Source organism: Halichoerus grypus, chromosome 4 (assembly GCF_964656455.1).
Source record: "Halichoerus grypus chromosome 4, mHalGry1.hap1.1, whole genome shotgun sequence".
Classification (NCBI taxonomy): Eukaryota; Metazoa; Chordata; class Mammalia; order Carnivora; family Phocidae; genus Halichoerus; species Halichoerus grypus.
In genome coordinates, this window is record NC_135715.1 from 129,360,771 (window position 1) to 129,375,798 (window position 15,028).

The window sequence follows — 15,028 nt, forward strand, 5'->3', positions numbered from 1 at the left end:
AAGGAGGGCACTTGTTGTGATGAGCACCGGGTGTTGTATGTAAGTGTTGAATCACTAAATTCTACGCCTGAAACTATTACACTATATGTTAACTACCTGGAATTTAAATAATAACTTTGGGAAAAAAAAGAACTTTTTGGTCTCCATCCCTTATAAGTAAAGGCTACATTCCTAGAAAACAAAACAAAACAAACAAAATGCTGCAGTTAACAGTTGAATAGCTCTGTGGATGTCTTTCCCTTCTAAGTAAACATTAAATAGAGAAGATGTAATTCATGATAACCAGGAATAGAGTATGTACATCTTTGCTCCATGTGGGTAATGTTCTTTGTTCCTATATCTACCTTTTGTAAGTATTTTCATCTTCTCCTCATAATGTTATTGATAATAGTCAGCATAACACTTTGAAAACTCAATGTGCTTATGTCAACAAGATTTTTTTTAGGTAATCTCTACACTCAACATGAGGTTCAAACTTACAACCCTGAGATCAAGAGTCACATACTCTACCAACTGAGCCAGCCAGGTGCCCTCAACAAGATTATTCACAGCCAAGTTTCCTCATCAGCATGACTGGGACCTGTATTTCATTTAATTTTAGCCAAGAGTGAAGGTGGTGAGTACAGAACCCTGATTTCAGAAGGTAAATTTTTAAAGGAATGAGATAATGGAACAGTGCATAAAGATGCGTCAGAGTTGAGCAAATTTAGTTTTCAAGATTGGAAGAACCATTTTGAAAGTGCAAAGCCTGACAGAAAGGATCAATCAAAAAGAGAGAATAAAGATATGAGAGAAGGTAAAGAGCTTATGGAGCAAGTTATCAGAGTGTGTAAAAATGAATGGGGAGAAATATCTCTGGACAGATAAAGGAAGGGAAAAGAGGCAGGGAGAGAAGGAAGGAGAAAGGAAGGAAAGCAAAGACAAGGAACAAAAAAGGGAATGGAAGGAAAAAAAGGAAAAGGAAAGGGAAGGGAAGGGGCGGGAAGGAAGACATTTTTCACTGGAGAGGAAAGAATTTGAGAAAGTTCATGACAATGTCCTGGTGTTTCTTGGTGAGTAAGAGGCAGAGCTCTCCGCATATATGAGGAGTGTTCTGAGGGGATGATAAAGCACTTGAACGACACTGAGTATGCATTTGGCATTGCAGATTATTCAGCTGTGATGGTCAGCATTTCTTGGTGATGCAACTTCTCCAGCAACACTCGACTGCCTGGAATATTTTCCTCCTCCAGTGCCAGTTCATTGATAACCTCAAAGAATATTCCCAGGTGCCAGGAAGAACAGTCCTATCAGCTGCACCTGATTGAAGCAATAATATTTTTGATTATAAATATTTTAATAAATTTATGGTGATCGAGAAACATTTCTTTTCTTATAATAATATGAAATTCCAGTGCACACATGATAGAATATGCAATTACAGGACATATTTGCTGTCTTTAATACAGTTTCTATAGTTCTAAGGTAACTTTTTGGTACACACATATACAAATTTATGTGGTCAAGTAGTATTTGTCTACCCCAAAGGTTCCTAGAATTTTGAATTCATGTACCAATAAAATACAAATGAGAGGACCAACACAAAGTCACCAATTTTTAATGTGGTCAAATAAAATATTAAAACAAATAACCCACTATTGTCTATTCTCACTGTAATTTCTTTCTTTTTAAAGTTTTTTGTTTGTTTGTTTATTTGTTTATTTGAGAGAGAAAGAGAAAGAGAGAGTGCTCAAGTGTGAGCAGGCAGGGGGAGGGGCAGAGGGAAAGGGAGAGAGAGAATCTCAAGCAGATTCTGTGCCCAGCACAGAGCACAGACACAGGGCTCAATCCCACGACCCTGAGATCATGACCTGAGCCGAAACCAAGAGTTGGGTGCTCAACCGACTGAGCCACCCAGGTTCATCCTTAATTTCTAAAAAAAAATTTTAACATAAAAATGATTTTAGTCTTTGAAAATAATGTAGAAGTCACATTTTTACAATGACATTCTTTAAATTGAATACATTAAGCTTTATAAATATTTATGACGTTATTCTTAATTTTCTGGCTTAACTCTAGGCATATGAAAACCTTGTCATGGGTGTGCTGGTCTGTGGAACTGTGTTTGGACTATTACTTCATACCTACAATGTCTTGTCCCAGCTCAGACAGCCAATAAGCTGCTTTCTTTTATGATATGGATAAAATCATCAGAGTTTAGATCATAAAGTTCCAATTTAGGTCTATCTAGTTTCAAATACAGATGTCTTAACCAGTAGGTCACATATGTCTTTTAAAGTCTTCTTTTTTTGACAATATAAGGATTATCATAAAGGGCAAGAAATGTAATCATTTAAGTGACTTTAGAAAGATGACTTCCAGAAAAAAAGAATTGTAGTTAAAATACAGTATTCTTTGAAGTAATTAGAGATAGGATTTCTAATTTTGAGGGTAGAAATAATCAATTCTAGGACACAAAAATCAAGTGATAGAGTGAACACACATACATACACACTTCAGTAACTTAACAGGAACAAAAAATTCCTCCCTTCCCCAAAGATATATCATGTTTATTTCTATATCTATCTATATATTAAATATACACATATACACATAATTCATTTTCCTTTGAACATATTTTCTTTTGAGAGTGAGTTGTAGACATCATCCCATTCACGCCTGAATACTTTAGTGTGCATTTTCCAAGAAGAAGGACATTACTTACAGTTATGTAATAGCTGCCTTAGACTCAATAAAATGAGAAAAATCAACGTTCATATATTAATTAATCAACAGTCCATATTCAAACTTAGTTTTCCCAACAATATCCATAATCGATGTTATTTTCCCAGTCTAGTATCCAATACAGAATCACGGATTGTGTTTAGTTCTCAGGCAGTTCCTGACCTTTCTTTGTTTTTCATGACTGTAACATTTTGAAGAATTCAATTCAGTTGTTTTTCAGAATGTCTTCAATTTGATTTTCCTTATAGTTAAATTCCTTATTTCTGGATAGTGTGATGTATCTTTTTCAGTGTAGTTGGCCCTGTAATTGATGATATCTTTGAAGGTAGTATCTTCTGGGTTTCTCCACTATAAACTCTTCTTAAAAATTTTTAATTAATGAACAAGAGATACTTTGAGACAATGTAATTTTCCTATTCCCCATCAAACTTTCATTCATGAGTTTAGTGTTCATTATTCTTGCATGAATCAGTTGTCATTATCACGGTTGCCAAATGGTGATTTTCTAACTCCAGTATTTCTCTTACACTTGTTAGTTAACTTTCACCTGTAAGAAAGAGATTTTTGCTTTTTTCCATTTATTTATATCAGCATATACTTGTAGATTCTTATTTTATTAAATGGGTTATAATCTACTACTATCGTTATTTATTTTGATTCTCAAATTCCCCTGGGTTTGGCCAGTGGGAACCCCCTTCAACCTAGTGTCTTTGTCCCACTGATGCGACTCATTATTCCTTGAGCCTTATATTACTTTCTGGCACAACAAATATTGTGCAAAATAATACCAAAAGGAATAGGGTAATTTATGATTATGTTTCACCAGCTCTTTTTGTATTTTGAAAAATACCAGTAAGTGTGGTGCGGATATGGAGTATTAAAAAAAAAAAAATCTGTAGAGATTCTCCTATAATCCTTATTTGTGTTGTTGGGAATTATTTTCAGCCACTAATAAATCAGAATTAATTGTCGTGATATTATGAAGGGATGAGGCAGTAAGTGTAGAAGGATAAGAGAAGCACTGTGCATGACTGCTCCTTTGCCTGTCAGGGCCGTGTCCCCCCTTCTAGATTCACAACAGAGATTTTACTACCCTGATGACAAGTGAAGGCTTCTCTTTCCTCATACATTTAGATAAGTTTTTTAGACTGTCAATCTTACTGTTGGGACCGCTCTGGTAACATTTCTATGATCTCTATGAATAGAATTCTTTGCTTGGCTTTATTGTAGTCCCCCAGTTCCAGTTCCTTTATCTACTTTTATCTACCATAGCCAGTTAGATTGAGTCTCCAAGCAGACCTAAAGCAAATCTTCGCCATTTGTCCCATTTAGGAAGCTATGTAATTACTGTGTCATCCGGACAGGTGACAGATGAAACAGAGAATGTTTTCATGAAGGGGCCATTTGAAAGGGTGTCGGCAAGATTGGGGGAAAGCTGCCAGGAATAGGGAAGTCCAGCCCCAGGTCTAAGGGAACAAGTAGGGGAGTGATGACCACACCCCAGAGTAGCTTTGGTTGTAGAATGCGATTGTCTGACCCAAAGTATATATGTTGATGAATGCACCACTGCCAACTGAGGGCAACTCAGCAAAGAAGGATCTGGGGAATAAACACCCAAGTTCACTCTCTCCCACTGGTGCTTTCTTTGCTGGTGCTTCCCAGTTGGGAGCCAGAGGGTAATGGAGCCCAATGATGTAATGCACAAAATCACTGTCCCACAGAGCAGGATGGAGAAGCATGGAGAGTGGTTCTAGAGGAGCAAACAAAATATCCACAAGGCAACTTTTAATTTTGGAAATATAGATTTAAGGGCTTCTTTTTGTACCTCAAAGGGCCATCCACCATTGCTCTGGCTCCCATACTTCTTTTCCACGTAGAGCCACCGGCTTATGCTCTGGTACTGGTTCCTTCTAGCAGAGCTCACACCCTACTGCTCGTAGACCCTGGGAGCTCATTCCTCCCAGTCCCATTTCTACCCCAGTTTTCTTACTGTCAGCTCAGGTAGACCTGTTTGTGTGTATATTTCCCTTTCTCCCCTAATTTGTAGAATAAAATGCCTTCATCTTCTCATAAAATGCTTTTAACAAAAAGTAACTGGGCAAACAATAAAATAAAAAATGTAATCTTTATTAGTTTTGCACATTTTTAATGTTGGTTAGCATCATTTAGGGTAATAGTAGCATTTTTCAGCATGCAGTTCACGAATACAGTTTATCTAAGTAATTTTAAGAAAAAGAGGAGCCTATGGTTTGCTTCTGTAAGAAACACAAAATGTCCTGATGTAATTGTCTCTGTAAGTTCACTACTCTCTGTTCTTGTGGGAAAAAAAAAATTGCAAAACCCGCATTATATTTAGAGCAATCTAGAGCAGCATGACTCCAAAGCAATGAAAACATGAACAGAAGTTAGAACGAAAAGGACAAAAATGAAAAAAAAAAAGCATTACCTTCAATCAGTTTGTGCAGGCACTACCAAAAATGTAAATAAAATTTTATACCCTTTTCCAATTGCAGAGCATAATTTGGACGTGACTTGTGAACATATATTGCCCCTTAAAATTATGAAATAAGCTAGAATTAGCGAATGTAATAAAAAAGCAGAAATCTACAACTACCCAGTCGTGTTTTTCTTTTCTTATTTAGCAAATGTCTTCCATGAAAAAGTACTATGGACAGAAAGTAAGAAAAGTGATTGTGATATCAACCCGAAGATAATTTCCTCTTTATATTTATGTACATAATGCTGAAAAACAAAATAAAATGACTTTGTACAGTATTTATATTTGCTTATAAAATCCTAAACACATTTTTTAACAGGTTAAGCAGTGTTTGTTGTTGTTGTTTTAAACATGTCTGTACAGTCTGGCTATACACCATATGTTATTCACTTAAAATTTAAAAATAACCAAAAAGCTGTTAAAGTGCTGCAAACTATTGCTTAATGACTTAAAGAAATGAGATCCGTTGAACAATTTCCTTGACTTCACCACTGACATATGGTTTCTCATAAATGAGATTCTGAGCAGTGGGAGAAAGCAGATACAGCCGCATGGTAATATAAACATGCACTGATAGCATCCAGATTATCTATAGTGGTACAGAATACATTATCTTACCTGTGTAAAGCTTGCACTCTACGTTTCTTGTGGTACATATTTGATGCAATAAATACTGTGCTTAGGTCATTATTTGTTTGCCCAAACGTGCACCACAGGGTAAAATGACTATTTACATAATAAATAGCATTTCATTAACATATACAGTTGTCAACCTCGCTGAGCTGAAGATGGCTAGCCAAAGTGCAGGATTAAGCAGAAATTTATAAAGGGTTCTTTTGGTCAGTCTTCAGGGGAGAAACAATGTTCATTTCTCAGTTTTGTTTTGTTTTGTTTTTAAATACAATAGACAGAAACACAACATTTATGACTCCAGACAGTTGAAGGAAGTTTGCACCTGCTAAGATTTAATGGCCTACCCCCCAGAAATGATCTACTTGGTCTGGGGGCTGGATTTGATAAAACAAGATCAGCAAAGCACCTCCAATTATCACCCAATTACCCCTCCCAGAAACATGGATGGAATTTAAGAACTCATTGTTTTCCTTGTGACTTGTTTTTTCATGCATGATCTCTAAGTGCAGCATGCCCTCATGCACACCACACCTTTGTGCAGATGGGAGGCCGTGTGATTGCGCTAACCCCCAGTGGCTTACCTATTGAAGAGGCCCTTTGTCTATTTCACAACAGAAACCCCATTTACAAAAATAGTCACATATAATAAACAACATATGGATTAAAAAAAAGATGAATCCCCTAACAGATTTTGTAAAAATGTGACAAATGTGGCAGTTGAAATGCAAAGAGTGGATACAATTACTACACTAAAGTGTTTCATGTTAGACAACCCCCAAATTATAGGTTTGCACCCCTTTGAACTGGTCCTTACAGTCTGAGTAGCCATTTTGTCTCTTATCTTCAGCAGTGTCAGCTGGTAGTGAGAACAGTAACCTCCTGTCGAGGTCGTCTTCCCTTTACATAGAGTTACAGTTTTCTGACAAGGGGTCACTGTCTTATTGTAGGCACAGACCTTAAGTAGATTTGTGTAAAAACAGTCAGTTTGGCATTGACCTCCCAAAGGAGTCCTGTTGACAAAAATACATCACCTTCACAGGCTGTAAACAATTTGTCACCCAATTATTCTTATTTATTTTCATTTATTTCCCTTTGGCTTTTTCATCTTTGCCTTCTTGCTCATGTTTTTCCACGATTGGCTTTGTTACCCGATCATAGGAAGGTGGACAAGCTGCTGTGGACATGGTCAGGTCAGTTTTTTCCGTAATTGAGTTTTCGTTTATTCTGTCAATTATCAGGTCTTCTTTTACAAGAAGATTAGCCCCACCTTTGATTTTATTTTTATTATACGTAAATGAAGCTTGTTTTACAGTTCGCTTTAGAAGGTGGCGCCTGTAAGCACGCTGAATAATCACAGCAGACACCTCCTCTTGTTTCCGTTTTAAAGTCGTAGTTATTGGCTGATAAGAGACCTTTGATGGGTTGGAAGCCATGAATCGCTCTTCCATCTGTATTCGGAGAGCATCCATCTCTCCACTCTCTCCCAGAACCCGCTTTGTAAAAGCAAATAAGATGTCAAGACAGTGGATTCGGTCACCACTGACCATAGGCAAATCCATGGCAATGAGCTGGAGTTTGTTCGGTTGTGGCAAATTGAGGGGGGGTTCGAGAGCAGCGGCAAACTGAGATAGTTTTTCAAATTCCATAAACTGGGTGGCATCAGGATCAAACTTCTCCCAAACCTCGTAGAACATCTCAAAGTCATCCTCACTCAGGGGCTCTGCGCTTTCCTCGGTAGCAACACTGAAGTTCTCCAGGATGACAGCGATGTACATGTTCACCACAACCAGAAATGATATGATGATGTAACTGACAAAAAAGAAAATCCCCACAGAGGGGTTTCCACAATCTCCCTTAACTGAGCTTCCAGGGTTAACTTTATTAGGATCACAATCAGGGGGCTTACTGTTGAGAATAGGTGCTAGCAATCCATCCCAGCCAGCAGAGGTGGTAATTTGGAACAGGCAGATCATGCTGTTGCCGAAGGTCTCAAAGTTGAACATGTCATCAATTCCAACTTCCCTCTTGACATAGGCAAAGTTGGACATTCCAAAGATGGCGTAGATGAACATGACCAGGAAGAGCAGGAGGCCAATGTTAAACAAGGCAGGAAGGGACATCATCAGGGCAAAGAGCAGCGTGCGGATCCCCTTGGCCCCTTTGATCAGACGCAAGATTCGACCAATCCTGGCGAGCCGGATCACTCGGAACAGGGTAGGGGACACAAAGTATTTTTCTATCAGCTCAGCCAGAAACATGCCTATGGATAAAAAATGAGAATATCAACCATTGAAGAAGTTATCCATTAAAAGAACAATTACAGTTCTGCTAAGTCTCCAAGGTAAAGTTTAGAGACTGAAATTCAGTTACATAACCTTAAATGTGACATGCATGTAATATATATAACTGTATATAATATATATTATAAATAAACCTTAATTTTGATATTCCATATTAAACTCAACTCGGTATTTGTTATAGACTAAATTGTGTCCCTTCTTCCTCACTGCCCCTCCCAATTCATGTTTTAACATATGAATTATTTAACATATGAATTATATGAATTTAAGCCCTAACTCTCCAATGCCTGGTATTTGGAGATAGGGTTTTGAGGAGATAATTAGGTTTAGATGAGGTCATGAGAATGGGGCTTTCATGATAGGATTAGTTCCCTTATGAGAAGAAACACTGGAGAACTTTCTCTCTTCCTGCCATATGAGGACATAGTGAGAAGGTAGCCATCTACCAGCCAGGAGGAGAGCTCGCACCAGAAACCCACCATGCTGGCAGCTTGATCTTAGACTTCTAGCCTTTAGAACTGTGAGAAAATAAATTTCTGTTAAAGCCACCCAGTCTGTGGTAATTTGTTATGTCTCTCCAAGCTCAGACAATATTCAATAACAATTTTACAATACTTTTTGTCTTTGAGGGATGTCTAAAGACTATCTTTAGCTTATACAAAATCCCAAGACTAAATCTAAAATAAATAAGTTAAAAATTATGAAGTCTGTCTGAACAGCAGTGGCCAAGGGTATAAGTACACACTTATATGAATACATTTTTTTTCCCTGAAATTGCCTATTGAATCCTTACCCATCTAAAAGTATCTGCAATTTTTAATGCTATTTTCATCTCTCCATGAACTTGATACTTGCCTAAACTTCCATTATATATATATACACACACACACACACTCTGGTACATTTCTAAAAGGATCCAAGCTGAAGCTCTTACTGGTCTCCTGTGTCTAATGTTAGTCTCTCAGCCTGTTTCTTTTTTTTTTTTTTTTTAAAGATTTTATTTATTTATTTGAGAGACAGAATGAGATAGAGAGAGAGAGCATGAGAGGGGGAGGGTCAGAGAGAGAAGCAGACTCCCTGGTGAGCAGGGAGCCCGATGTGGAACTCGATCCCGGGACTCCAGGATCATGACCTGAGCCGAAGGCAGTCACTTAACCAACTGAGCCACCCAGGCGCCCTCAGCCTGTTTCTTTTAAGCCTTTTTCTCCAATTGCCTTTTAAATGATGAAATAACGATTGAACTGAAGAGGAGTTCAGGAAACCAAGTGCTTTCAAGTTACACTGTCTCATTCTATAAAGAGTAAGTTAGTCTGAGTATGTGTGGGTGTGTGAGAGAGGGAGAGAAAGAGGAAGACGGAGTAAGAGAGAGAAGAGAGGTGAATACAACCTTAGTACCCTTTCCACAACTGATTACACCATAGATTGGTGTGGAAATCAAAGGCTACCTGCAATATATGGGTTAGATACAAGACCAACTTCTTCAGAGGGGGTAATGGAATGAAAATCTACCCAACAGAGGTGCCCCATATTGAATGGTAAGGTGTTGGCCCAATCATATTATCTGGTTTAGGGAAGAATGAATACTTCAGGCCCACAGATAGACTTTATCACTTCCCTGGAGCTAGAGTTGTATCTTTAATGAGATGAGCTATTGCTCATGTGATGTGTTGTACATTCCTGACTTTGAAGTGTATGACTGATAAAATGATGTCCTATACCACCTCACATCCTCTTGTGCATCATTGCTATAACCCTATTTCAAAGTTACCTAGAAAATCTCTACCTGATACCCTTAAAGAAACTACCATCTGTATTTGCTAACATTTTGTTCTTATCTTTATTTTCTTTCACTCTATGCCTTTCTTTATCTTGCCACCAGCTTCCACTCCTATCTATATCCTGATGGCTCTATGTCTGTATATCCAATGTAGTGTCTCTCTCGAGTACCAGACTAAATTTCTAGTTCTCTTCTCAACAGAGCATTTAGATGTTATACAAATTACTCAATCTCGACATGTCACAAACATTTTTATCTTAGTTAATAGCACATTCTTAGTTCAAATGAATGGGAATTTACCATTAGATTCACCATAATCTAAAATGGTTAGGCTAGGATACAATTCTGTACATATAGTAGGAGCCTCATCTTGTAAGAAAAATAAACACACCTGGATGAAATACATAAAAAATTTCAGAGGAGTTATTTCTGAGTGGTGGCATGACCTCTAATTTAAACTTGAATGTTCCAACTTTTACTTTTCTTAAACAGAACTTAAGAGATTTTAAATACTTCTTACCCACAATGGAGAGAATGACAACCACAAAATCAAAAATATTCCAGCCTATGGTAAAATAATAGTGGCGGAGGGAGATGAGCTTCAGCACACACTCTCCAGTGAACAACACAATAAACACCAGGTTGATGCGTGACAAAATGCTAGTCACATATTCACTCTGGTCGTCTGTTTCTACCATCATTGTGACCATGTTGAGACAGATAAGAATCATGATGCTTATGTCAAAAACTTGTCTGGTTACAAAGTCAAAGACCATTCCTTGAAATTTGTTCTGTAGGGAAACAGAAATGCTTTTAGCAACAAAGGAGTTTTCCTGTACATAATAGCATCTGCATAAGCACTTTCTGCATTGATTAACTTTCTAATATCATACATAATAACCACTGACCCTGAATTTTGTAAAAGATGGCTTACACATTAATTTCTAAAACTTAGCTATCGAAATTTCTATTTACCAGTATGTATTCCACAGAATAACAATCCTTGTCAAAAGGGGATTTCTGATAAGAAACATTGCATACTATACACTTCACTCAGAGGCACAAAATGCATATTAACATATTAAGATTATGAGAAGTTAAGAAACCTGCTTAATTTTGTTTTACCAGAATATCCCATGATCAGTTGGACCATGCAGCCATTTCAAAACATAGCATCTATTAACCTTCCATCTGTCTTATTCTCAAAGATTTGTTAAGGGGAGCTTGGAATTTCAAGAACACATTTATAACATTATGCATTTAAAGCCTATGTATGGCAATATTGATGTTCTTTCACCAAACAGTCCTTGCTGCTTGACACGGAATGCTGAGCCTACACAGAAATAATCAGACCAGAATGACATTCCTTATTCTTTGATGTCAAAAATTATGTCTCTGTCAATGATCTGTGGCTCTGCTCCCCATTTCTGCCACTTTTAGTCCCTGCAGGCCATTGTCTGGCTCATTTTCCAAGGCCGCTCAGGAACTCTGAAGATATCTTCTAGCTTACATTTTCCTACACATAGTTCACCATTTCTACTTCCAGTGTTAAGGCTTACCAGAGAACAGTATGTATTTCTCATCATTTTTAAGAAGGCAACTGTCGGCTAGCACAATATGAATGTTCACTACTATTTTGTTCCATAATGTACCCCAGGAATTATTTTAAATTCACAGATCATCATCACAAAAATCAATACAGTGTGGGATAAGCCTTCTCCATTTCACTGAGTTGTTTGGTTGGTTCATCACGGAAACATGAGAATTGTTATTTATCATCATGAATTGTATTTATTGACCCTGACTTCTGAAGACATTAGTAACTTCTAACTTTACAGCCATATATATGAACAGTAGATACTAGAATTCTTTTGTTCCCCACTCAGTACCTCTAATGGAAAATAAAATGGAAGTAAGATGTTATTTCACTCAACACTGTCAGTTTGTTAATCTAGCAGAAAATTGCGTGTATTTTAACCCCATCCAAGGTTTACTCCTCTCTTTAAGGTTACTTGGCAACTACTCTTGAATTATATGATCAACTTTTTCTTGTGCATATCACCTACTTATGTGTCTTTGCCATTTAGTTTGGATTCTAGTTGTGTAATTAGAAATCCCCTGAAAATAGGGTGCATTTTTGTTTCTTCTTTTTTTTGGTGGTCTCTCCCTTTTTAAAAATTTTTTACCATTACCATAAAAGGTATTAATTAATGAAGCTCTAATTTTTGCTGCTGGAAATGTTAGTTGCTATCTCTTCCGAGAGAAAACCCATGCAATTTTTTTGTTTTTGTTTATTTTTTCCCATATCATTTGGTATTTCTTACTCCTGGTCGAGGTATAGGCTTTTGTGGCTTTTTCGATCCTAATTTTTTCATTGCATTATAGTATTTCTTCTGTTCTTCTGTCATAAAGATGTCTTGGCCTCCAAAGTATAGAAAAGAAAAATAAAAAACTGGTTAAAACTGTGTCCTTTTGCACATGATTTTTCAATGTTAAACTTAAAACAGGAAAGGGACAGTTAAAAAAGGAAATGGATAACATAATTATGCTTAGAATTTTGAATTTGAAAAATAAGAAATCTATTTTTTAGGTACTACAATATTATTTAATTCTCTAATTATCCAAAATTGACTTTATTATTTTCATTATTATTTTATGGCAGAAAAAAACCCAGAAACTGAGAGGCTAAATATTTTCCCCAACACCATATACTCAGTGAGTGGTAAAATTTGATTCACTGAGAAAGGAAATGCTCAGTTCCTAACACTATACATACTGCTTTTCAGAAGTTAAAGACAATGATTTTCTTACTCCAGTGTAGCAGTGCATTATAGTATGTATATTGCAAGATGGGTTAAAGTTACTCATAAAAAGCCACTTTCACTCTGCCAAGAATTGGAACAAATGGATAAAAAGGAAATGGGCTAAGTTGGTAGAAGAGTTGGGGATCCATCAGAGATCATTAGTATGGCAAGGATGTGATAGGCCGGGAGATACAGAGGATTGCAACTCAGGCTAATAAGTGAGATAAGAGCCTGACATTGACCATAGAATATTAATAACAATAAAAGGGGATGGGGACAGGAATGTTCTATAAGCATCTCATACAACAGAAGCACTCATAATAAGAAAATATACTGAATAAATAAGATGAAGGAATAGTAAGCAAAGGAAGAAATAAAAATGGCAAAAAGCACTCAAAAATATGTTTAAACCTACTAGCAATAAAAGACATAAAAATTAAAATTAAAAGCAAATTTTCATTTATCAGATATGAAGTATTAAAAAATAGAATGTTTGATGCCTGTAAATTAGCAGTGACCTGGGCACATCTGTATGGATGTTATTATGAGTATGATTATGAGTATGATCAGGCATATTATTTGGGGGAAGCAAAATACTTCAGAAATTAGTCAAGAAAATCATTAAAGACTCTTTTTTTTTTTTTTAAGATTTTATTTATTTATTTGACACAGAGAGAGAGATAGTGAGAGCAGGAACACAAGCAGGGGGAGTGGGAGAGGGAGAAGCAGGCTTCCCGCCAAGCAAGGAGCCCGATGTGGGGCTTGATCCCAGGACCCTGGGATCATGACCTGAGCCGAAGGCAGACGCTTAACGACTGAGCCACCCAGGCGCCCCAAGACTCATTTTTTTTTGATTAAGACTTTTGACAAGACACTATTTAAATCATTAAAGATTAGAAACAACATAAATCATCAATTTGTTGGGAGATGGTTAGGTAAATTACGTTAATGTATATACAAAGACTTAACAGAATGGAAAAATACTTACGTTAAGTCAAAAAGAGAATTTGTAATTATATGCAACACCTTTTTTTTTGTTTTGTTAGTAGTCTCCACGCTCAGCGTGAACTCAACATCGAGCCCAACACTGGGCTTGAACTCATGATCCTGAGATCAAGAGTCAGAGGCATAACTGACTGAGCCACTCAGGTGCCCCAAGAATTTATAATTATAGATAAAATAATTTTGATACTAAGAACATATGTAGAAAAAGTATGAACAGAAAAGCATAAAATGTGAACAGAAAAGCATAAAAGTGTACATTACTCCCAAGTAATGATATTTCTTTACTTTTCATATTTTCCATATTGTGCATATATAATTAGGATGATAAAATGGGCTTTATAAATGATAATAATAAAAGAAAGAGCTATTGAATTCAACCTGGAACTAATAGTTTATAATTAAATATCAGGGAGAAGGAAGTGGAAATTATACAAGGAACCAATGAAGGAAAAGAAACACTAGGAGAAGTTTATGTCTTAGGCTTAATTTATTGCAAACATTCTAAGGGTTTTCACTAGAATGTATAGTTTTAGGAGGGGAATTACAGGGATAAAACAAGTTGACCTTGGAAAAGGGGCATATGCTTGGGTTCTTTTCTAGTTTTTTTTTTATTATTAAAAAAATTATTCTTTTCCAAAGGATTGAAAATGTGGCCCCTGGCTCTAAAAAAAAAAAAAAAAAAAAAAGAGGCGAGAGGTTTTGTGAAGTTATGTACAGGAATATGGAGCACAGTTGTTCTTGACTTTCTATAGTCTGAAAGAGATGGGCAGTGGGTGGCCGAAGGGAAGGATGCAAAATAGATTTTAACATATATGCTCACTTGGCTTCTAAATCAAAGTACTCATTTAGTGGAGAAAACATTTCAAATAATTTTACGATCTTAGTGGGAGAGAAAATATTAGAAATACTTATCTTCTTTTTTTGCTGGTTGAAATTATCTATGATGACACCAATAAACAAGTTCAAGGTGAAGAAGGACCCAAAGATGATGAAAATAACAAAGTAAAGATACATGTATAGACTTTCCTCATACTTAGGCTGGAGTTCCACCTACCAAAGAAGAAGAGTTTGTAAAATATCACAATACAATTTGTTGCTGGAAGTCGTTGGTGCTCTTTTGCGAGAATAGAAAAGAAAATGCCTAGTAATACTTAGCAGTACTTTTCTTTTTCCCTCTGAATCAGCTACAAAGTCTCTGAAATTAGCCTTTAGAGGTATTTTCATGTAAAAAAAATGTAATTATTAGAACACTTTAGAATCTATTTTTATAATTATAAATATAACTAGT

At 36.4% G+C, this 15,028-nt stretch overlaps 1 protein-coding gene across 7 annotated transcripts in view; it reads right to left on the reverse strand.

The window, feature by feature from the left end:
- Window positions 1–4,830: 4,830 nt before the first annotated feature.
- Window positions 4,831–15,028, reverse strand: part of LOC118534495 (sodium channel protein type 1 subunit alpha) — a 144,255-nt gene continuing 134,057 nt past the window's right edge. For all 7 annotated transcript variants that reach the window (XM_078070931.1, XM_078070935.1, XM_078070933.1 and 4 more), the window contains exons 24-27: window positions 14,653–14,790; window positions 12,256–12,360; window positions 10,452–10,722; window positions 4,831–8,114 (exon numbers count right to left, since the gene is read on the reverse strand). In XM_078070931.1, coding sequence (XP_077927057.1) covers window positions 6,937–8,114; window positions 10,452–10,722; window positions 12,256–12,360; window positions 14,653–14,790 — 1,692 coding nt within the window. In that variant the 3' untranslated portion in view covers window positions 4,831–6,936. The remainder of the gene's footprint in view (window positions 8,115–10,451; window positions 10,723–12,255; window positions 12,361–14,652; window positions 14,791–15,028) is intronic.